Here is a 23,581-nt window from a genome sequence, read left to right on the forward strand (position 1 = left end):
TTTGTTTTCATTTATTTTTATATAAATATTTTGTTTTCAATTCTAAATTGGTATATATTATAATATATCTATCTATCAATTTTTAAAACATAATAAGTGTACAGTATATTTTTTTCATTGAATAGATTGTTTTAAACTTTCACATGTTTTTGTATCTTCTTCTATATATATATATTTTCGGATTATTATTTTATTATTAAAATTGTAACTATATATATAAAGATTAGTAAAATATTGTTTTATTGTCATATTCAAAGATATTGTAACATTTCATAAATTAAGAAAGTTTTTTAAAAAATTAAAATTTTCGCTTCATAAATTTATATTATCGAGTAAATAACTAAACATTTAGTTTTTGTTTAATTTTTAAAATAAACTATATAGTTTAAAATTTGTTTCATTGGTTTAAGGTAGTAAAGATTAATCATTGTTAGATAATATGATTTTTGTTATTTTACAAAAAATCTTTATAATTTTAAAAGTTAACATCGACAAATATTTAAATATTTAACATAAGGAGGTATAGTATTACAGCATTAAATTATATCTATTTAATTTATGCTATCTATAAATCTAATGGATCATCTATTCTTTTAATCCAATTATTGATAGTCCAATAAAAATTTCTGGTTGGCCTAAAATTTAAATGATAAGATTATAGATTAAATGTAACATGACTTCTTAGGAATAGGTACATTAGGTTCATTTTTTAAAAAAATCACACATGAATCAAGGTTGTGACTTCTGTTTTAATATATAAGAATAGATTTCGATCCGCGCAACCGCGCGGATTTTTGTTTTCATTTATTTTTATATAAGTATTTTGTTTTCAATTCTAAATTGATATATATTATAATATATATGTGTCTATCAATTTTTAAAACATAATAAGTTTACGGTATATTTTTTCATTGAATAGATTATTTCAAACTTTCACATGTATTTGTATCTTCTTCTATATATATATTTTCGGATTATTATTTCATTGTTAAAATCGTAACTATATATATAAAGATTAGTAAAATATTGTTTTATTGTCATATTAAAAGATATTGTAACATTTCACAAATTTAGAAAGTCTTAAAAAATTAAACTTTTCGCTTCATAGATTTATATTATCGAGTAAATAATTAAACATTTAGTTTTTGTTTAATTTTTAAAATAAACTATATAGTTTAAAATTTATTTTCATTGGTGTAAGATAGTAAAGATTAATCATTGTTAGATAATATAATTTTTGTTATTTAAAAAAATTCTTTATAATTTTAATAGTTAACATCGACAAATATTTAATATATAGATGTATAGTATTACAACATTAAATTATATCTATTTAATTCATATTATCGATAAATACAATGGATCATCTATTGTTTAAATCTAATTATTGATAGTATAATAAAAATTTCTGGTAGGTCCAAAATTTAAATGATAAGATTAGAAATTAAATGTAGCATGATTTTTTATAAATAGATCTATTGTTTTTAGAGATAGATCTATTTGGTCTATTTTTTTAAAAAAATCACATATGAATCAAAGTTGTGAATTTTGTTTTAATATATAGGAAGAAAATTTTCTAAAATCAAAAGTAAAAGACGGAAAGGAAGTACTTCGAAAATGTTCTCGAACTTATCGTATGAAAAGTCAATAAATTCCGATAATTCGATTTTAATGATTTTGAAACGACAATTTATAGCGAAGATTTGCTGCCTCGTCAAAAAGTAGTTTCAAAACGAAGAGTGTGATTGAGAGAAACATGGCAAAACAAATTAAGCTAATAAGAAAGATTCAGTGAATAGGTTACGCGTCTTCATGTGCATGGTCAAGTCATCATCAACAGTTACTCATTGCTTACTTCCCTACTTAATTGATTGTGATATTGATATTGATATTTATAGTTTAATGATACAAACAAGACTAATCTGACGCATGCGTAACGTCAAGTATGACGCCAGGGGAATAGGTCTCTATCTCCCAATTTTAGGACAACTCCAAAAAATCCAAATTAGGCATGGCATACACATCGGATCATCTATTTGTGGTGCGTGGTCCTTACTTTATTTAGATACACAACCTTGATTAATTATACACCAAAGCTACTCAACAGATATGTGTAGCCACATTTTGTGACAAATGATACGAAATCATTTTTAATATTTGAAACAAGACCCTTTAAGTTTAATGGTGATATTTTCAAGTTAATGAAAGCTTAAAATATGGAGGGTGTAACTTGTTACCCATTTTTTGACAAAAACTTGTTACCATTTATAAACCATCACTATTATACAAAATATTTTAATATTTCAGATGGTTTTAAAATCCTTACCCAAATACAAACTTTTATTGCTCGGACTAGGACATGATGTAACACATAAACAATGAAAAACTCTTCTCTTAGAAACGAAAAACATTTTTTTATTAAAATCAACAAAACGAAAACTATAATTATTAATCTATAAAATAACAAAATACAATCCAGAAAATCATAATGAATAAAATATATAAAATACAATTAATACATAATTTTCTTAACAATTTCATTATATGTTGCATCAAATCTTACCAAATACAAATGCTAATAAAAACAAAACAAAACTTGAACATTTCTTGTTCATAATCTCCTTCTGCCAGAGCTTCGACTACCAGAAAATACACTACTCCCAAGCAAAGTTCGAACTAAGGGTGCAGATACAACAACCTCAAGAGAACGAAAAAAAAAACAGTTTAACATTGTGTTGAAACAGTGAGAGCCAATGTGAATCAAACAATAATCATCAACATAACTTTGGTCTAAAATATAAATGTGACTAATGCATAGCTTGATGAACAGCTGCTGAAACAGAACCAAACTCTTTATCACCTTCTGTCTTCCTCGTCATAACCCTTGGCTTTGCCTTCCACTCCTCCCAACCTCTTCTCACCTCTTCCAATTGCTCATCAATCATACCATCGTTCCTCTCCAAATGCTCAAGCCACTCTTTCCACGGAGCTTCCTCCGAATCCAAGAACCTACTCACCTGTGGAACCATCACCCCTCTGTAAAACTCCTCCACTTGTCTCTCCACTTCTTCTGATTCCCCCATTGCTTTTATCTCCGGCCTCCTCCTGAAATTCCCAGGCGATTTAGGCACTTCGAAGCTGTTTCCTCTTAGGATCAGTACTTCAGATGGAGCAAGAGGCAAAACGATTCTTGTGAACTTGTTGAGAGATAGTCTTATGATGTCTCTTGGAAGCAGCTCTCTCTTCACCGCCACAGCTGTTCCAATCATCTTCCGGATCTGATGTAACATGAATGATTCTCCCCATATGGAGATCTCAACAAAGCCGAAGCCAAGTGAACTCTCCAGGTGTCCGCAACTGCATCGAAACACTTTTCTGAAATGAGCTGCACTCAGCTTATCCGTTTCGTCTGGCTCATGTAGCCATTTTGCACGAATGTAGGCCTGAGAATCAGCAACATCTTCATTAGATTCTTCACCATCTGCTTCCTCTTCAACTTCTTCAACTCCTTCAACTTTATCTTCTTCATTTTCTCTGTTATTTTCCTCTGTAAGCTCTGATGCTTGAATTGATTTTGGTTTCTTTGGAGGGCGTCCGTTTCTTTGTGTTATCTTTTGCTGTGCTTTCCTTCTGTACTTTGACCGCTGTGTATAGTTATGGAAAGGATAGTCACCCTACAAAGGAAAAAAACAGAAGCAAATACAGTAAGAAGAAAGAAAGTCTCTGAAACTAAAAGAAACAATGGCAAAGCTCTCTTCACCTCGAACTGTTTTAAAATCTCGTTGAAATCTGAAAGGTGATGGTCAATCTCATCTGAAGTAAAGCTGTTCTTGACCCCAATAACATCAACAGGAAGGAGGTAAGAGTACATCCTAAGTGTACACTCCCTTCGTGGATCAAATCTCCTACCAAAATGCAAAAGCTTTTCAATATATATCCTTTCTCCAAACTCATGAAGCATTAGAGAACTCACATTGCCAACTCACCTTTGTGATGGTAAAACGCTGAAGACTCTGATATTGTCAGGAAGATGTTTGCTAATGCATTTAGCAAGAAGAGTGCCGTGAGGATCATCCTTCCACGCGGTCTCAGGTATCTCCATCTTCAGCGATATTGTGGTTGCCAGAGAATGAACCTACACTCACACACATATGCAATTTGAAGATTATCATCAAAATGTTGAAACGAAACAGAGATTTAAAAAAAAAAAAAAAAAGCTTACTCCTTTATCAGTTCGGCTACTTCTAGCCCAACCAATCTTGTGAAGATCACCATAGTTACTCTCTAGAATCCCACCAGCCTTGTATATAGCAACCTCAAGTTCACCTTCAATAGCTAACATTACAAGGTCGCTTAATCAGACATGTTGATGTTTTGTCGGAACTAGTACAAGAACTTAGGGTTTAAGCTGAGTTTGTGGATAAAGGTTGAAACTTTATAATGGGAAACTTACTTTTGAGAGAAGGGTCGTCTCTTTGAATCTGTAGGCCTCTGTAATCGGTGCCCACGTAGCCAATTCGGATGACGACTTTCTTCTTCCGATACGATTCCCATTTCTCGGAGGGAGTAGAGGCGGCGGAGGAAGAGAATCGTGCGAAAGTGGGTGTGGCCCGGATGAGTCGGGTCGGGTACCAGAAGACCCGCGAAGGAACTGAGTATCGTAGAAACGAGACTGCTGCCATGTGAAGGGGAAGCTGTGGCGTCGTTTCTAGAACTGGGAGCGCAGATAAAAAGCTAGCTCCGGCGATTTTCTTCTTTCGACTGCTTGCCGTTTGAGAAGAGTTAAGCAACGCGACGTTTTAAATAAATAGTGTAAAGCGACATGGTGTTCAGAGAAACTGCCATGTTTTTTACTTTTACTTGTTTCTTAACAGCTTGTTTTTTTTTTTTTTTTTATCTAATTTGATGCATTTAAATAAATGTAACTGATATAGCGTTTAGGCTATATAGTTTGTTACAATTTTGATGGAAACCATAGGAAACCATAGAGTATTACAACATTTGCAATCCAAGAAAAGCTTAATACCACATTAAGTTAGATAATGAAATAAAGCCAACACACGTTTTAGGATTTGCGGTTATCCTGACCTCTCGAGATATGCTTTCCTCTTCTCTTAAAAAGTGTCCACCCTATTTCCTGTACTTTTTGAGTTGGTTTAATCGATCTCCCTCCCTTAGTCGTGTTCAGGTGAGTTGTGGGCTCACACTTCTTGCGAACGATCGAACATAGGAAGTTGTGGATCAATTAAGGCGTCATCTTCTGGGTTGTTCACCACGGTGATGACCATTGTGGATGGAGTTTCCTCCATAATCGTTTCGGTAACTGGAGTCGAGGAATTCTCTACTAATGGTGAAAAAGTTTGCTTAGAGTGTGAAAGAGGTACTTCTTTAACTGGTGAAAAATCTTCTTCTTGAAGAGTGGCTGCTTCTTAACAGCTTGTTAGAATTGGTATTTACACTCTTTAGTATTTGCAAAATGTTTAGAGGTTCTAAAAACCGTATTATATATAGTATGCCTCTCTAAATTGCTCTACCCACTATTTCTATGGAGATTTCTTAGAATCCAAAACTCTACTCACTTCTTGAAACATTCACCATTCTTTATAACTTCTCCACTTCTGAAATATAGATCTCTTTCCTCTGGAATTTTCAAGGCAATCTAGGCACTCTCCAAACACAGTACTTCAAATGGAGCCAAAGGCAAAACGATTTTTGTGAACTTTTCAAACATTAACCACATTTCTTGTGATTACCACCAAAGCTTGACATGTGTCTAACTGGGATATTTCCATATCATTCTCAACAACAATGAGGGCAAGCCAGAGGGATACTTAGGGGTGTCAAAATGAGCTAACTCGCTCAACTCATCTCAGCTCATGGTAAGCTCGGCTATTTCATGAGCTAGCTCGCTCAGCTCATTTAATAAATGAGTTTCAATATGTAAACTCAGATCACCAAGATCATGAGTTAAATGGGGTAACTCGTGATCTAATATAAAAATAAAATAAAATAGTGATAAAATAACTTATATAATATTGTTCAAAATTTAGATATTAAAATATCCAAAACATAAATACTAAATACTAAATAAAAACCAACACATAAAAAAAAAAAAAAACAACACCTAATATAAATTAAATTAATGCAAAACCAATGATCCAACTCTCTATTCTTCATGAGAGTCGTGAGAAAATTCATCTTCAATGTTTTCATCTGTTTAAATTATAAAATTAAAATAAAACATTTATAAATATTTTATGTTAAAGTAATAACAAAGTATAAATAAATAATCTGAGATAGAAAATATTTTATCATTGTCGTTGGGTCATAAAACAAAACAACCAAGATCACGTGCAAACTTATATGTATGTTTTACATTTTAGTTTTAGAAGATAAATATGATAAATATAGAAATTATCTTTTTTACATAATAAAAATAGAAGTTATCCAAATATATAACATATATATAATATATATATATTATATATAATTTTTAGTATAAAAATGAATAACATGAGAGCCAGCTCATGTTCATTAAAGATCATTCATATAACTCGTGATCTAATTTAAGCTCAATCATTAAACTCATTTATTAAATGATCCTAAAATATAGAGATCATGCTCGTGAAAAAATGAGCTGAGCTTTGACACCCCTAGGGATACTCACGAAATCATCAAACTCAGAAAAGGTCTCCAAATGCTTTCGATATTCAAGAACTATTCTGTGGTAGTATCTTTGCTACACGACATGGAGTTGTACGAAAAAACCGGCCACTCTTCGCATGGATCTCTTCAAAGAGAAAGACTATGATGTAAAAATGCTCATGACCTCTAAACTAACTTATCACCTTGTTATATAACTTCTACTTTCTTTTTTCTTTCAGTTATATAATATTCGGTTTTGTCTGATACATACAATAGTTCTAGAGATTGACCTTGAACAAGTTAACAAGCTTCCTTAAGCACTGGACCGTCTTGCTCATTTTGGATACCATCACAAACATTAACACACCTTACCAAAGTAGATGTTTCCTCAGTTAGACTGATCCTACTACTAAACAGAAAGACTCAAATTTTCTAAATATCTTTCTCCAGGGTAGCAATCAAATAAGATTTTAGAAACCATAAACAAAAGAATAATAAAAATTCTCCTAAATCAGTTACATAAAACAAATATTCAAAACAAAAACAGAACACAGAGAACCAAATGTAGCATTTCAAACTGATTTAATATCCAAACAGAAGAGTTCATGAATCAAACCATAACAGCAATACATTTGCTACCGATAAAATTTCCAGCAACCATAACCTGATCACACCACTCAACTTTACCCCAAATCCCTTCTCCTTCTTGTCTTTCCAGTGAAATCTCCGCACACCATATCTCTTGTCTTTCCGGTGAAATATCCGCACCCCATCTCTCTCTTGTCACTTCTTCTTTACAAAAAAACAAAGCTAGCTTTCGACCGTAACCCACTATCTTAGTCCATGAAACTGGTGAGCATGATTTCGTCTTGTTCCACACCTTCCACCACTCCCAGCGCCTTTGCTTTGGATCATACGTTCTTAAAGAGTTCAAACAAAAATCATATCAGTACAACACATCATCAAGGACGCACCCTTTCACCCAGAATTTCAGCTTCTCGTCCGTTTCCCATCTACTTTCCTTTGGGTCATAAACATAGCTGCCACCAGGACATAACATATACATCTTACCAACCATCATCACAAAATTAGGAGGCCACATGTAATACACCGACTCTGGTATTGTCATCACAGGCTCCCACGTTTGTGTTTCTGTAATTAACACCACCATCGGCTTCTCCGAGTTAGTATTATGATATCCAAGTCCGTAGATTTTCCCATTGATGATGTCAGCGACTGTAGTATACACGTTTACAATGCTCGGGAGAGGTTGCACCGTGTGAGATCTACAGTCGAAGCTTAACACATTTGTAGTCACACTGTCATCTTTAGTGCTATCAAACATGTATATCTTCGAGCCCACTGCGGCATAGCGTTGCGCAACAGGAAGCGAAGGGATAAGGACCAAACGGGAATTGTCTTTGATTTTCTGGCGGAGAATAGACCAACGTTGATCTCCGCCAGTTTCTCTGTTGTGAAGGAGAACATAGAGACAGAGTTCCGTGCATCCCAACAATGATCGTACAGCGAAGAGCATAGGCGATGCAATAAGTGATCGGAAGTGCTTGCAAACGAGGGAAAGTCTTGGATAGTTACATCTTGGTACACGAGCTAAGATGTCAATGATAACGTCTTCTGGAAGTTGTGTAGTCATGGATCAAATATCGTCCAATACCAGAGCGTAAATCACAAAAACCCTAGTTTTTTTTTTGGCTCAAATCTAATTTCCAAAACTCTAAGACCATAATTAACGGCAAGCATGGCTATTAAGGGGTGGGGCCCACATTTTTATTAAAATTCAGCTCTTCCTTCTTTTCCACAGGAGGCGAACGTGGCGGTCCGCGAATGGTTCGTTTTTAATTTTAAAAAAAAAAACTCAGCTAAAAAAAAATTAAAAAAAAAATAAACCGTTAATCATGCTCTAATTTCCTTAGTATATAATCTGTTAAATGGGCTTAAAAAAGAAAATAAAAGAAATGATAATACTGTATGTCTTATTGGTTTGTGTCTTTAAAAATAGTTTTAAGGCTACTTCAATATATTAATAATTGTTAGATTTATTATATAAAAAATATCCAAAATATATAGAATATTTTGAAGTTGTTTCCAATACTTGAAAATATATACAAATAATCAAAAGTAAATGTCTAAAATAGGTAAACAATACTATGAACATAAAAATATTTGAAATATCTATTGATTCTCTATTCAAATATTCAAATCAAATCAATTTATATGTTTGGTTGAGTTATTTTGGCATATAGCATTCAAATTTATATGTAATATATATATATATTTTTTTTCGGTTTTAAAAATCTTAAAATATATATGAATTCAAAATTTTAAAAATAACTTAAACGCCGAATCCAAACCAAACCCGCAAAGATCCGAATCGAATCCGAACCAAAATTTATAAACATCCAAATTGGACTGACATCTTTAACACCAAAAACCTAAAACACGAATAGATCCAAACTGAACCCGAATGAATATCCTAACGTCCTTCCCTAACCCATACTAAAATATGATCTAGGATTGTAAATCCGAAAATCAAAAATACCCTATCCGAATCCTAACGGATGCCTCCAGTCCTAATCGCTAGCAAGGCTGTGTGACGTTTTAAGTATCAACACACTTGACTGACAACTTACTTTTACTTGTTTCATAACAGCTTACTAGAATTAGTATTTATTTAGAAAAGAAAGAAAGATCACTTTCTAGTATATGCAAAATGTTTAGAGGTTCCAAAACGTGTTATATATAGTGTGCCTCTCTAAATTGCTGTAACCACTCTTTCCATGGAGATTTCTTAGAATCCAAAACTCTACTGATTTCTTGAAAATTCACCATTCTGTATAACTTCTCCACTTCTGAAATATATCTCTTTCCTCTGGAATTTTCAAGGCAATCTAGGCACTCTCCAGAACAGCACTTTAGATGGAGCCAAAGGCAAAACGATTCTTGTGAACTTTTCAAACATTAAAATCGTATTTTCACCACAATTCTTGTGATTATCACCAAATCTTGACATGTGCTAATTGGGATATCCCCATGTCATTGTCAACAACAATGAGGGCAAGCTAGTTACTCATACGAGGGATACTCACGAGATCATCAAACTCAGCAAAGGTCTCCAAATGCTTTCAATATTCAAGAACTATTCCGTGGTGTGGCATCTTTGTTACACGACATGGACTTGTACGAAGAACGAGTCTAAACCGACCACTCTTCGCAAGGGTCTCTTCCAAGAAAAAGACTTATGTAAAAATGCTCATGACCTCTAAACTAACTTGTCATCCTTGTTATATTTCTACTTTTTTTTCTTTCAGTTATCTAACACTTGGTTTTGTCTGATCTACTTTATCAGATACAGTAGTCCTAGAGATTGACCTTTAACAAATAATTAGCTTCCTGCTTCCTTTAAGCACTGGACCGTCTTGCTCATTTTGGATACTATCACAAACATTAACACACCTTGCCAAGTAGATGTTTCCTCAGTTAGACTGACCTACTACTAAACAGCAAGACTCAAAATTACTAAATACTTTCTCCAGGATAGCAATGAAATAAGATTTCAGAAACTATAAAACAAGAATAATAAAAATTCTCCTGAATCAATTACATAAAACGAATATTCAAAACAAAAACTCAAACAAAGAACCAAATGTAGCATTTTTGACTAATAAAATATCCAAGCATGAGAGTTGATGAATCAAACCATAACAGCAACACATTTGTTAACGTCAAAGTTTCGAGCAACCATAACCTGATGACACCACTCAACTTTACCCCAAGTCCCTTCTCCTTCTTGTCTTTCCAGTGAAATCTCCGCACACCAGATCTCTCTTGTCACTCCTTCTTTAGGAAAAAACAAAGCTAGCTTTCCACCGTAACCCACTATGCCCGTCCATGAAAATGTTGAGCATGATTTCGTCTCAGCCAAAAATTCTTCCAGACCTCTCACCTTTCCCCAGCGCCTTTGCTTTGGATCATACATTATTAACACGTTCCCATCAGAATCATAGCAGTACATAACATCAGCAACGACGCACGGATTCATCCAGAAATCCAGCTTCTCGTCCGTTTCCCATCTATTTTCCTTTGGGTCATAAACAAAGGTTTTATTAGAACACCTCAAATACATCTTACCATCCATCATCACACAGCTAGAAGGCCACGTGTAATACACCATCGTCTCTGGCATTGTCATCATAGGCTCCCACGTTTGTGTTTCTGTATTCAACACCACCATCACCTTCTTCGAGTTAGTATTACGATACTGATATCCAAGTACGTAGATTTTCCCGTTGATGACGTCACCGAGTGTAGTATATACGTGTACATCAATGCTTGGGAGATGTTGAACCGTGTGAGATCTACAGTGGATGCTCAACACATTTGTAGTCACACTGGGGCAGACCTTGAGATTTAGGGGGCCGTAGATGGTTTTTAAAAAATTTCAGCTAAAAATATTTTTTGGTAAATTTGGAGACTTAAAAATAAAATTTTGAGGTTTTTTTCTATGTAATTTTTTCCAAAATTTTTGGGGACCTAAAGCCAATATTTCATTAGGCTTTGTCCAAGACCGGCCCTGGTGTCATCTTTAGTCTTACTCTTATCAAACACGTATATCTTCGAGCCCATTGCGACATAGCTTGCATCGAGTTGCGCAACGGGAAGCGAAGGGATAAGGACCAAGCGGGGATTGTCTTTGTTTTTTTGTCGGAGAATATACCAACGATGATCTCCGCCAGTTTCTCTGTTGTGGAGGACAACATAGAGGCAGTGTTCCGTGCATCTTAACAATGATCGTATAGCGTAGAGCTTAGGCGATGCAATAAGTGATCCGAAGTGCTTGGAAACGAGGGAGAGTCTTGGATAGTTGCATCTTGGTACACGCGCTAAGATGTCAATAATAACGTCTTGGGGAAGTGGTGTACTCATATATGGATCAACTATCGGCACCGATATCAGTGCGAAATCTGATTTACAAAACTCTAATTTCCTTATTATTTTACTAAAGAGGACCAGGGTTTTATAACTTGTTAAATGGATTTTTTTTTTTAAAATGGATTGTTATGGGTTTGTGTTTTTTTTAATGGGTCCCCTTTTATATGGCTACTGGATTTTTAAAAAAAAAAATGAAATTACAGAAATCTGCAAGTTATTTCACTTAAGATAATTACAAAGTTTTACAGAGCATATATTGCATAATATCATTTTGTTATATTTGTTACAGTATTATTTACTACTTATTCTATTGACTTTTATTCTGTATTAATTATTTTTATATTGCATAATATCTATTGACTTTTATTTTCTATTAATTATTGCAAAATGTGAGTATTGGACGCAATATTTCCGAGAGCAAAAGCGTAAAAAATGACTTATTGACAAAAGCATTAGATGCTTCAGAGCTGCTATATCCCTTCCAATCAAATGGATTCATCAGGCAGAAACTTATATTAAAATATCTTCACTAGACAGAACATTTTGAAATATACATGGAACCATGTAACTCTGATCACCTGCATAGGACCAAAAGAATTGATTCGGGCAAATATTTCTCAAATGAAGTGTTGAGCTAAAGCAATGACTTATGTGGCTTGTTTTTCCTGATCTACTGTATCAAACACAACAGGAGTAGACTTGTACCAGCTTCCTTTTCATTTTGGATACGACCACAAACATTAGCACACCATAACCGGGCCCAAGAATCTTTGTGGCTATCTGCACAAAAACAAATGATGTAAAACACATCAACTAGATGTCCTTATAGTTTCTCTTGAATCCGGAGTTACCAGTCGATAAAAACTGCTTGTAATATTGAGAACTTGAACACACCACTCAACTTTACCCCCAAATCTCCCCGTTATTGACGTCTTTCCATCGAAGTCTCCGCATGCCAAATCTCAAATGCTCTTCTCTAGGAGATGGGCAAGTGACAAAAGCTTAGAGTAGAACGGTTAAACGAGCGAGTTTAGGTTTGCCTCAACAGCAAGCAGAGAAAGTGAAAGCAAGAATACATAAAACAAATACAAGGAGACTGAACAAAAAAAGAGCTCAAGGAGGCAAATGTCAACATGATCTCTGTACATTTTTGAATTTTGAGACAACTTGTTTTAAGAAACAGTAGATAAACATATTCAGACAGAAAAAAAATTGTTCATGATCTTGAATCGCCACTACTCTCAGACAGAACCTTAGTGATCTTCGTGAATGTTACGAATTGCAGCAGTTATTTTCTTGCAATCAAACTCCATCGTCTTCATCCAATTCTCAAAATCTCCAATCTCCTATCAAAACACACACAGATCCACCATGAACACACAAACAAACAATCAAAAGACATAAACGGGAGATAAAGAAACCTTGACGGCGCTATTAACGGCGTGAGTGGCGGCGAGCCACTGATCCGTCTGTTTGCCGAACCGCGCCACCGTGACCGCCAGAGATCTTATCTCCGCCTCGATCCGTTTCTCGTTGACGAAACACTCCTCCACTCCTCCGTTCACCGCCTTCACCAGCAGATCCGCCGTTCTCGCCGCGTGTCTGATCGCCTCTTTCCTCGATCTCTCTGTCTTTTCCCGGAGCTGTAGCGACGATCGACGGTTGTCTTCGATCAGCTGCAGGAGGCTCGATTCCAGTGTTTCGGTCTCCTCTTCGGTTCTCTCCTTCTCCGAAAACGGTAGCACGCGCCCACGCGGGTTCAACATCGACATCGGCGTGTTCATTCTTCTTCTTCCACCGGTTAATTGATTCGGTGATGATTAATTATTTCCGGCTAAATTTCTTGTTATCGGAATATTCAAATGTCGTTGCACTACCCGCCGTTTGTGTCTCAAGTAAACGGCACACATTCTCTCTTTCGAAATAACACGATTTTTCCTGCCTACAAACCATTTAAACTCGTCTTTTTTGTCAGCAAACTCACCTTTTTTTTTATGTTACGTATTCTTGGTTTACATTAGTTTTGTGGAGCTTTCAAATAGATTTAGATTTTAGAAATAAATAATAGTATATTCCATTTTCGAGTAAAGAAAAAACTAATTACAAAGGTTGGGTTTCTCACTGTCACTTTTTATTGTGCATCCAAATGTTATAACTTTACATATATGTATGTTATCTTACAACTCTATGAAACAAGGAGACCTTGTCAAATCTATAAACTCAGAAATTCTTGGCCTCTTCATAGAGGATCCAACTCTGCAGGTCGGTGAAGGAGTCATCAGATCTATCACTTCAACTTCAGTGTTTGATGTGATAAGGCTTCTTCTTCTCCAACAATCTGTCCCCATAGTGATGTGTGATACTTCATCATCAATAATCTCTTCTAAGCCAAAACCATTGAAATTTGCTATTCTGTCAGTCTCAAGTTCTTTCTCCACAGTGCTACCTGATACTTCATCTTCATCACTCTCATCTAATAACCCAAAACCAGTGAAATTTGCTAATCTGTCATCAAGTACAGCCTCGGGTTCTTTCACTTTTTCACCCGGATAAAAGCCATCCAATGAGCTTGTAGTTGGATTCCTAGGCTGGATTTGGTTGCTGATATAATCATCCTCTTCTTCATTACTATCAGAACTCTCTTCATCTTCGGGCCCGTTGTCTCCTTTAGTGAAACATTGAAGATCATCCATAGCACAAACTTGGACTTTCATGTGAGGAGGCAAACTTGGAGAAAGCCCGCCGTGGTGTGCGTACTTTGATGAGAAATAGTTGACTGTCAGGTTCAAGCTGGTCACCAAGACACAGAGAGAGAGAGATATAAGTTATGTCGGTAATTATAACGGATACAGCAGCATAAACAACAACAAGAAGCTTATCTTTCTTTACCTATTCCAAGCTGGAAGAGTTAGCATTGTGTAAGCAAGCTTGATCTTGCGTGCAAGTCCAGAGAATGATTTAAAAGCAGCAGCAGCTTCTCTCAGTGCACGAGATTCTCTCGGATGCTGCCAAGCCCATTCAAACTGCAACAGTATGACTTCTTAACACCAAAAAAAAAAAAAAAAAAAAAAAATTCTAGCTATAACCCATCTCAAATTGATTATGTAAAGAGGTAACACGAGCAACTTGAGAAGAGATGGAAGTCAAAAGCAACGAGCTTTAGCCAGGAATAGGTGACTTTTATCTCAAAGTTTAAAGTTTGAGGACATGGAAGATAAGATCTTTAAAAGTCGCAAAGGCAAAGAAAAGGACCTGAAGGGCAGAGACGTTGGTAGGGAAACCAAAGATACAGAGGACCATTTCCCAAGGACGTTTCTTCTTAGTTCTATATGCACCACTCCGTATCTCTCCATTGTGCTGCCTTATTCTCCGCTTTGGGTTAACCGTGAACCTGTAATACCAGACCGTTACTGAACCAACTTCAATAGTAAACCAACATCTTGAAGTCTAAATTCAGATTTGAAAAGAGGGAGACAAGCATCAGTCCGTTCCAGATCGTTGAATTCATAACAGAACACGATCCTCTGTTTCGAGGATTTGGAAAGGAAAGTAGAAGGAGTACCCGATATAGGTGTGACCCTTGTGACGAGGACTAAGGGAGGTCAATATGTAGCACGCGAAGAACCCTTTTCCGGTGACGACACGCGGCTCATCATCGTCAACGACGGGATCTAGGGTTTTCCGATTTGGATCTCTCCTTTTCTCTCTCATCTCTCCTCTCACCGCCAATTCGACCGTTGACGAGACGATCGGTTCTAAAATCCCATTATCCCAATTCAGTCAAGGCCCATTATCTCAGATTTCAAGTAGCATGATCTCTAAGACCAAATTATTTTTTTATAAATCCTATCGGCTATTAGCTAGTGTCCCATAAAAAAAAGGCAATTAGTGTTACGGTATGGATTCACCAAACAAAATCTATTACTATAAAATACTATGTAAACAAGTTAGACCGAAACTCACCCAAATTAGACAAACTCACCCAAATTAGACAAGCAGTGGTAACTTAGTTTATATCAAATATCAAATTCAAATAGGTTTACACCATGGCCCAAAAACTACCATGAGATTACCACCACCACTTGGTATCAATTTTTTTTTTAAATCTGATTAATAAATATAAAATTTGCATTGGTCTTTATGGCACTATTCACATGGTGTTTCAAGTTATGAGAATTAGCATGGATTTCAATCTTATCGTTTGATTAAAGAAGAGAAAGTCTCATTAAGCACATTCTCCCTTCATTAGTCACCATTCCTAACTTATACCAGCAATTTATGTCCCCCCCTCCCCCGAGGGCATCTGTATTGGGAGTCCCTTAAGGCATCCCTTAGGGAAAAAGGGTGGGAACCGAGGAAGAAAGAGAAAGGAAAAGCCTTTAATTAAGAGCTGTCCCTTACTCTTCAATGACCAAAAAAACAAAAAAAAAAAACAAAAAGCAAAACAAGGGACTCTGTTTTATTTTGAAATAGGAATCAATCTTTGCTCTGTGTCACAAGCAAAGTTTCCTTGTTGGTAAAGAACAGAGATGATAGTTGAAGCAGTGGGGAGATTCAGCACAGATTCAGATGAGGCGGAGTCTATAAAAGACGTTCCGACAAGGATTTGTTGCTATCTCCTTGAAGCTTCTCTCAAAGTTCACCTCTAGTAAATTGAAGAAGAACTTCCAGGGATTGACGACGATCAAGAGTTGTAGAAGCAAGCAAGTGGAACAAACTTTCCGGAGAGACAGACCGGTGGTTTGGTACCGACATGTAGCCGGCGAACCATGGATCAATCTCACCGTTTCCAGAAAATTCGAAGCTCCTGCAAATGCTACACGTGTTTTGCATTAAGTTAATATTATCTTTTTAGCTTGGGCTTCGTATTGGGCTTAATTTCAATTTTGTAAGGGAATGGTTTGTCTACTTGTAATGGGTTTTCGTTTAATAAAACGAAATGGTTGACAAAAAAAAAAAAAAAAAAAGAATGCAATATGTTTTTTTTTTCCCTTTTTCTGGGTGATACTTCTAAAAACGTAGTAAAACGCAAATCAATCCAGCCAATTCAACCACAGCGATTAGGCGTTTGATTTGAAGGCACATCATTTCAAATAGTTGCGATTGGCGTTTGATCGCAAACGCTAGTTAGCTTAACCCTCAGTCTGTTATTCCACATCTCCTTATAGCAACCAGCGTCGCCACCTCTCCGCCTCGCCTCCACCACCGCGAGCAAATCGTTCAGCCGCGAAATATAAATCTCAATCATGAAGTTCCCGTTTTGCCCTTCCATCTCAAACCCATATTCTTCCTTCTTCACCTTCAGATTCTCCTCCTTCGCGAACTCCTCCACCTCCTCCGCCAACTTCTCCGACAAAAACCTCTCTGATTCGCTGCAACCGGCAAACAAACCGGAGAGATCTAATCCCGACGAGAAAGAAATGAGATCAAAAGCGTTTAAACTCTTCACCCCCTCCACCTCACCTCCTCCTCCTCCTTTCAGATCAATCTCATCGTGGAACTTGATCGGTTTAAAACCTCCTTTAACAAACCAAGGATCCTTCACAATCTCATCAACAGTGATCCTCGTCTCGGGATTAATATCAAGAAGACGAGAGATGAACCGTTTCAGATCTTGAGACATCCACTTAGGGCAACGATACTCTCCTTTATAAATCTTCTTGTACATGCTCATCATATTCGGATCATTAAACGGTAAATAACCAGCGGCTAAAACGAACAATACGACACCGCATGACCACACGTCGACCTTCGCGCCTTCGTACCCCTTCTTGGAGAGAATCTCGGGCGCCACGTAAGCAGGCGTGCCGCACAAGGTGTGTAGGAACCCGTCGGGTCGGATCTGATCCGTCAACGCGCTGAGACCGAAGTCGGATACCTTGAGGCTGCCGTTCTCGTCGATCAAGAGATTCTCCGGCTTGAGATCGCGGTGGTAAACGCCGCGCGCGTGGCAGTAACCGACGGCGGAGATCAGCTGCTGGAAGTATCTGCGGCTGAGATCTTCGCTGAGGCGTCCGTGTTTGGAGATTTTGTTGAAGAGCTCTCCTCCTTTGACGAACTCCATCGCGAAGAAGATCTTTGTCTTCGTGGCCATGACCTCGTGGAGCCTGACGATGTTGGGGTGAGATAAACGTCGCATGATGGAGATCTCGCGTTTGATGTTGTTGGCTAGGGCTGGGTTTGTGAGTAGGAGTTTCTTCTTGTTGAGGATCTTGATGGCGACGCTTTGGCCCGTGCGGAGGTCACGTGCGTGGAAGACTTTGGCGAATGCGCCGCAGCCGAGAAGCTTCCCCAGCTCGTATTTTCCGAACAAGGCATTGGTGTTGCTGTTGTCGGAGACAATCTGGATCTCCGGCATAGGTTTAGAAGCCAGAAGTCGTCTGAGAGATGATTGGTCTGAATAAACTTGTGAACACGTATGCTAACTTGTCTTTTTTTTTTTTGCTGTTGTTTGTTTGCTTTGTATGGAACTGGGAAGAACAAGACCTAGGGTGAACCTTTAAATTCACCTCTCTTTTTATGACAAATCAAATTGCCATATAGATAATTAATTAAAAAATATTAAACTTATTTAAAAATAACTAAAAAACAGAATAACGCCAATTTTAATGCCGATGACGCCGTTACTTAAACGGTAAACCCTAAATTTTAAATTCTAAACCCTAAACCTTAAATCCTAAACCCAAACCCTAAACCCTAAACCCTATACCCAAATCCTATACCCTAAACCCAAATTATATACCCTAAACTCAAATTGTATACCCTAAACCCAAACAATAAACCCTAAACCATAAACCCTAAACCCAAACCATAAACCCAAATCTTAGACCCTAAACTCAAACCTTATAGCATCTAGGTTTAGGGTTTGGGTTTGGGTTTAGGGTTTACGGTTTGGGTTTTAAGTCTAATATTTAGGTTTAGGGTATACGGTTTGGGTTTAGGGTCTAGGATTTGGTTTAGGGTATAAGGTTTGGATTTAAGGTTTACTGTTTGGGTTTAGGGTCTAGGATTTGGGTTTAGAATATACAATTTGGTTTTAGGGTTTAGGATTTGGGTTTAGGGTATAGAGTTTGGGTTTTAGAATTACGGTTTAGGGTTAAAAAATTAAGATTTCGGGTTTACGGTTTAGATGGCGGTGTCAGCGTTGTTAAAATTAGCATTATTTTTTTTAGTTATTTTAAAATAAATTTAATATTTTTTAATTAATTATTTACGTGGCAATTTGATTGGTTCTAGAATGAGAGGTGAATTTAAAAGTTTACCCTATGGGGTGAACCTAAGTTTTGTTCAACTGGGAATAAGAATTTTAAAAGCGGTTGCTTAGGTATTTAAGAGGAGCTGAAACGCGTGAATATTCGTTATTTGTCTTAAAATGATTAATTAAGAAAAAGGGGTAAGTTCTCAATCGAATAAAGGGTAAAAGCAGATATAGATGATGCCTAAAACAGGAGTTTTAACTGAAGCTAAAATCATGTCTTTAAGACGAGTAAAATAGAAACGGTCAGATGTCTCATCCCACTCTCGTAGAATCTGAGACCAGATTATGGAGTATTCCATCCAGCTGCGTAATTTTATCCCGATGTATATATTTAATTATTTAGATCTTATAAAAAATCTCGTTCTTATCCTCGAACTAATAAAATTCCACCAATTACACAAATTATTACGTGGTCTTTGTCATCACTCATTATACTGTCGAGGGTTTCTACTTCTTTTTATTTGCATTACGCGTGATTTTTTCACCTAACAACACCTCATAACTTATGGAACTATTTAGACCACCTCCATTGGTGGTTCCAAGGAGGGGTTCCAAAGTGAAAAAGCAAAAAAAATAAATCAAAAATGCTAAAATCAGAAAGAACCGCTGCCTAATTAAGAGGAAGTAGAGTTGTTAAAAACCCTATATGTGTCACTTTATTATTGACTTTTTTTTTTTTTGCATTTTCTCTCTTCCTCTTCGTTGTCTCTTCGTCTTCGTTCTTTGTTCTCTTCGATGGAGACAACAAATTGAGTGGGGATCGTTTTCGGTGGTGTAGATGGAACGTGGTTGCTATCAAGGAGATCGCCATGGAGATCGCGATGTCGGAGATTTTCATCTCGAGGAAGATCAATCACCCCAACATCATCCGCTTCATCGACATGATCGAGGTTCGTCTTCTTTTGATCTTCTTGACATGATTGAGGATGTTGTTAGGACGTATAAAGCTCCCATCTTTCTTGGACCAGCTTCACCACAAACAGGTTTGGCTCTCAATACTCTGTTTTCTCTCTTATGACCTTTGGCTCCTTTGCTTTCTGAGACAATTAGTGTTTGATTCTAATAAATAGGAATTTGACATTTAGAACCTCCATCTCCATGTAATGACGATGTTGGTCAACTTGTTGCATGCATAAGCTTTGATCTTTTCTGTTTCACTTAACCAATTGATAAGAAAAAAAATTGTTTTTGGGTTCTTTCTAGATTTGGCTCTGTTCTTGGTTATGATCTCACCTATTTTGTATCATCTTATACACAGAAGCTTATGATGCACTTGATCCAACTGGAAACATCACCATAAAATGGGATATCATTAGATGGACTGCTGATGGCTATGTGGTAACAAATATTTATAACTTCATCCTTCAATACCACTTATTATATAATCAAATTCTTGTGTTCATAGTTGCCATACTAACCAACTCATAATATTTTTTTCTATCTTCAGGCTGTTGTATCAATCTTCAATTTTCAACAATACCGTCACATTCAAGCTCCGGGTTGGCAACTAAGATGGAGTTGGTATAAAAAGGAAGTAATATGGAGTATGGTTGGTGCACAAGCCACAGAACAAGGAGATTGTTCTAAGTTCAAAGGCAACATACCTCATTGCTGCAAGAAAACCCCCACCGTCGTTGACTTGTTACCGGGAACTCCATACAACCAACATATATCAAACTGTTGTCGAGGCGGTGTGATTAGCTCCTGGGCACAAGACCCCGCAACAGCCGTGGGAAGAACAACCTCCAGCCGCTCTTGCAATGTACACAGCATATGTGTCCCATCAGAGTTCATTGGCATGTGAAAACTAACTACAAAGAGTACTGGCGTGTGAAGGTCACAATCACAAACTTTAACTACAATATGAATTACTCGCAGTGGAATTTGGTTGTTCAGCATCCCAACTTCGACAATATCACTCAGCTTTTCAGCTTTACACTCCCACAACGTTAGATTCAGATCTTGTACGCTTTGAGCTGGTCATTAAGGTAAATATGCTCAAAAACACTTCTCACCCTGACCTGGATTTTGATTCTAGTGTCCTAGTGTTTGTCTAGTTTTTGTGTCAAATTCTATAGGAAGTTTTACTTTGTTTCTTTCATGTTTGTTTAAAAATTTTAATTATAAATTTGTATTTCTATTTTTAATATGTTCTATGTCATATTTGTTTTAATTTTATGAAATCCAATAATTTATAAGTTTTGTTAAATTTAAATTTAATAATTTAACTTTAAAAATATATATATATATTTAAGAACCTCAAAGAGGTTCTCCCATTGGACCATGAAAAATTTAATTGAACTAACAAGGGTTCTAAATTTTTCAGATCACAAAATTAATTACTAATTTATTCATTAGAGCCCATAAAAATCTCTAACGAATGGACTTGCTCTTAGAAGCTTGTATATATGGTAAAAATAGATCAATAAATGAATATTTTGTATATGCGTGCCTCATCTCATGTGATTTTTATTATTTTGGTTGTGAAGATAGCGACTTGGTTATTTAGCAAAAAAAAAAAAAAAAAAGATAGCGACTTGGTTAGTGAATTCATTTCAAAAAAAAAAAATATTGCATGGGATGCTGTCAGGTGTTATTACAATAGGAAATGATAGCACGTGGCAATATCTCAACGGTGGAATAAGTTGACACCGGCTTCCAGCTGGACGGTTCAGGATATGGGCCGGCAGCTCCCTCCACATATCCCGTTGATTTTGGAAAATCGGTGATGATACGCTAGTATTACTATTATAATTATTTAATCTCACCTGAGACTAATTATTTATCTATTATATAATCTGATTAGAGACTAAATTATTTATCTATATTTAACCAATTAGACTAATTATTTTTATGATTATCGTCTACATGTATATAGTATTATTGTTTTCGACGGACCAAGAAAACATACATTTTTATTAGTAATTAGACTATGTACATTGGTTGGAAATATTCAATACCCTAATTTACACCTTTTAACAATTCACCTCATCTAACGTCAAAAAAAAAAAGAAAAAAAAAACAATCTACCTCATCTTCTCTTTTCTACACCTATTAATTCAACATCCATAAAAATTTTACACTTACAATGGTATTGTTTAAAAAGATTCAACAACTTACCTCCATCAATTTTTTGAATAATTATATAATAACAAAAATAAGAAATTATAACTTAATTAAAATAACTATAACTAAACAACTTTTTAAAAATAAATAATACTTTATAGTTTTTCAAATAATAAATATGGGTGAATATCAAAGTAATTACTATTGCTTTTTTTTTTGAAAGAGGGCATAATTACCATTGAAATTTCTTTCATAGAATATGTATTTTTGATATCCAAATATTATAGAGTTTTAAAAAATGAATGTTATATTAAATATTAGATATAAAGCTTATTATAAATATTAGATATAAAGCTTGTTATATCATCAAAATGTTGAGTTAAATAATACTCCTAGGGTGAAAAAATACCAAAAATATCTGTAACCAATAAAAAACATTATATATATATATTAAATTTTTAAATCAAAAAATATTATTCACCACCATCCAATCAGTTGATGACACTTGTTTGTTTGGTCCCCACTTTCATGAATTCAACACCGTTGAATGTTTTCAACTAAGAATGAATCCACCGAAGCATGTTTTGTTTTTCAACTTACCACTGCAATACATTTAAGAGTTAGAAACTTTTTATTCAACTAGCCATTGTAAGTAGTCTAAGATAGAACATGGAAAGTATTATTTTCACATATCGCGTTTGTTTTGGGTACAAAATGTCACGGGATACGTTCTGGGAAAATAAAACTTCCATCGAAGAGTTTATTAAAGTTTTACATGAAAAGCTTCCTACTAGGCCTGAGCATTCGGGTACCCGTTGGCATTCGGGTTGGATTGGATTTCGGTTCTCTTTTATAACACCTCCTAGGTTCCATTCTAGTAAATTTGCAAGTACGGGGCGGATTCGGATATAACACATCGGGTTCGGGTCGGTTTTGTATCACATCATAGAACCCATAAAGTAATTATATATCATTCGGATTCGGGTTATATCGGATCGGTTCGGATATACCCGAAATAAAATCTAAAACTTAAAAGCAAAACATAAGAAATATATACTTATTTATATATAATTAAGTATTTAAGGTAGTTATTTAAATTTTAAATACTTATTGTTAGATACCATATCAAAATAAATATGAAATTGAATATTTGAAGTATATATTCATGTTTCATATAATTATATTATATATTATTTTGGATATTCGGATCTGTTTCTTCAGATATTTTTCAGATTTTTTGGTTTTTCGGGTTACCCGTTCGGGTTTGGTTAATAACACTTCGGATTCGGATATGTTTTGTACCACTTTACAAGATCCATTCGGATATTTTTACGTTTTGGACCGGATACATATCGGGTTTTTTGGTTCGGGTTCGGTTCGGATTTCGGGTTATGGATTTTATGCCTAGACCTACTTCTTACATTTAAACAGGAAAAGAAAAAGAATCATTCAGTTATAACCACGCTTTGAAATGCTTGAAAAGTATTTTATGGCTTTGTTTGAAGATAAACTGTATCCGTATAAAACATGTTGTCTTAGTAGTTTGGATACCTCATAGCTGCTTAGCATATTCTTTTTTGAATATCATGTCACTGTATATGAATAACTTACCTGAGTGATAAGTTGACATGATTACAAAATGTAAGGACTTATGGGAATAGA

General features: G+C 35.6%; 5 protein-coding genes and 1 pseudogene across 5 annotated transcripts; all 6 read right to left on the reverse strand.

The window, feature by feature from the left end:
• Positions 1-2,704: 2,704 nt before the first annotated feature.
• LOC106387879 (putative tRNA pseudouridine synthase) lies at positions 2,705-4,720 on the reverse strand. Its single transcript, XM_048752408.1, has 5 exons — positions 4,454-4,720; positions 4,223-4,335; positions 3,987-4,135; positions 3,761-3,905; positions 2,705-3,674 (listed from the first exon to the last, which is right to left on the reverse strand). The coding sequence occupies exons 1-5, from the start codon at positions 4,680-4,682 to the stop codon at positions 2,808-2,810; spliced, it is 1,503 nt and encodes a 500-aa protein (XP_048608365.1). The 5' UTR covers positions 4,683-4,720; the 3' UTR covers positions 2,705-2,807.
• A 2,535-nt stretch (positions 4,721-7,255) lies between these two features.
• LOC106385901 lies at positions 7,256-8,299 on the reverse strand (annotated as a pseudogene).
• A 2,013-nt stretch (positions 8,300-10,312) lies between these two features.
• On the reverse strand, positions 10,313-11,663 carry LOC125584239 (F-box/kelch-repeat protein At4g38940-like). The gene is made up of 2 exons (XM_048752409.1): positions 11,243-11,663; positions 10,313-11,057 (listed from the first exon to the last, which is right to left on the reverse strand). The coding sequence occupies exons 1-2, from the start codon at positions 11,587-11,589 to the stop codon at positions 10,358-10,360; spliced, it is 1,047 nt and encodes a 348-aa protein (XP_048608366.1). The 5' UTR covers positions 11,590-11,663; the 3' UTR covers positions 10,313-10,357.
• Positions 11,664-12,651: 988 nt separating this feature from the next.
• LOC106387878 (biogenesis of lysosome-related organelles complex 1 subunit 1) lies at positions 12,652-13,464 on the reverse strand. Its single transcript, XM_013827812.3, has 2 exons — positions 13,017-13,464; positions 12,652-12,941 (listed from the first exon to the last, which is right to left on the reverse strand). The coding sequence occupies exons 1-2, from the start codon at positions 13,377-13,379 to the stop codon at positions 12,849-12,851; spliced, it is 456 nt and encodes a 151-aa protein (XP_013683266.1). The 5' UTR covers positions 13,380-13,464; the 3' UTR covers positions 12,652-12,848.
• Positions 13,465-13,653: 189 nt separating this feature from the next.
• LOC106387876 lies at positions 13,654-15,634 on the reverse strand. Its single transcript, XM_013827809.3, has 4 exons — positions 15,158-15,634; positions 14,848-14,986; positions 14,485-14,618; positions 13,654-14,385 (listed from the first exon to the last, which is right to left on the reverse strand). Exons 1-4 carry the CDS (start codon positions 15,304-15,306, stop codon positions 13,773-13,775), a joined length of 1,035 nt encoding a protein of 344 aa, XP_013683263.1. The 5' UTR covers positions 15,307-15,634; the 3' UTR covers positions 13,654-13,772.
• Positions 15,635-16,563: 929 nt separating this feature from the next.
• LOC106387875 (CBL-interacting serine/threonine-protein kinase 11-like) lies at positions 16,564-18,111 on the reverse strand. The gene has a single exon (XM_048752410.1). It carries the CDS (start codon positions 17,951-17,953, stop codon positions 16,685-16,687), a length of 1,269 nt encoding a protein of 422 aa, XP_048608367.1. The 5' UTR covers positions 17,954-18,111; the 3' UTR covers positions 16,564-16,684.
• Between the last annotated feature and the right edge of the window lie 5,470 nt (positions 18,112-23,581).

Source organism: Brassica napus, chromosome C3, assembly GCF_020379485.1.
Source record: "Brassica napus cultivar Da-Ae chromosome C3, Da-Ae, whole genome shotgun sequence".
NCBI classification, from domain to species: domain Eukaryota; kingdom Viridiplantae; phylum Streptophyta; class Magnoliopsida; order Brassicales; family Brassicaceae; genus Brassica; species Brassica napus.

Coding starts and splice junctions, on each gene's coding strand:
- LOC106387879 (XM_048752408.1), bottom strand. CDS start 4,682: ATGGCAGCAGTCTCGTTTCTACGATACTCAGTTCCTTCGCGGGTCTTC. Junction 4,336..4,453: donor AGACGACCCTTCTCTCAAAA/GTAAGTTTCCCA, acceptor TTGTAATGTTAG/CTATTGAAGGTGAACTTGAG. Junction 4,136..4,222: donor GTAGCCGAACTGATAAAGGA/GTAAGCTTTTTT, acceptor GTGTGAGTGTAG/GTTCATTCTCTGGCAACCAC.
- LOC125584239 (XM_048752409.1), bottom strand. CDS start 11,589: ATGAGTACACCACTTCCCCAAGACGTTATTATTGACATCTTAGCGCGT. Junction 11,058..11,242: donor AAGAGTAAGACTAAAGATGA/CACCAGGGCCGG, acceptor CAAGGTCTGCCC/CAGTGTGACTACAAATGTGT.
- LOC106387878 (XM_013827812.3), bottom strand. CDS start 13,379: ATGAACACGCCGATGTCGATGTTGAACCCGCGTGGGCGCGTGCTACCG. Junction 12,942..13,016: donor CCGTTAATAGCGCCGTCAAG/GTTTCTTTATCT, acceptor GTGTTTTGATAG/GAGATTGGAGATTTTGAGAA.
- LOC106387876 (XM_013827809.3), bottom strand. CDS start 15,306: ATGAGAGAGAAAAGGAGAGATCCAAATCGGAAAACCCTAGATCCCGTC. Junction 14,987..15,157: donor AAGGGTCACACCTATATCGG/GTACTCCTTCTA, acceptor CTGGTATTACAG/GTTCACGGTTAACCCAAAGC. Junction 14,386..14,484: donor ACTCTTCCAGCTTGGAATAG/GTAAAGAAAGAT, acceptor CTTGGTGACCAG/CTTGAACCTGACAGTCAACT.
- LOC106387875 (XM_048752410.1), bottom strand. CDS start 17,953: ATGCCGGAGATCCAGATTGTCTCCGACAACAGCAACACCAATGCCTTG.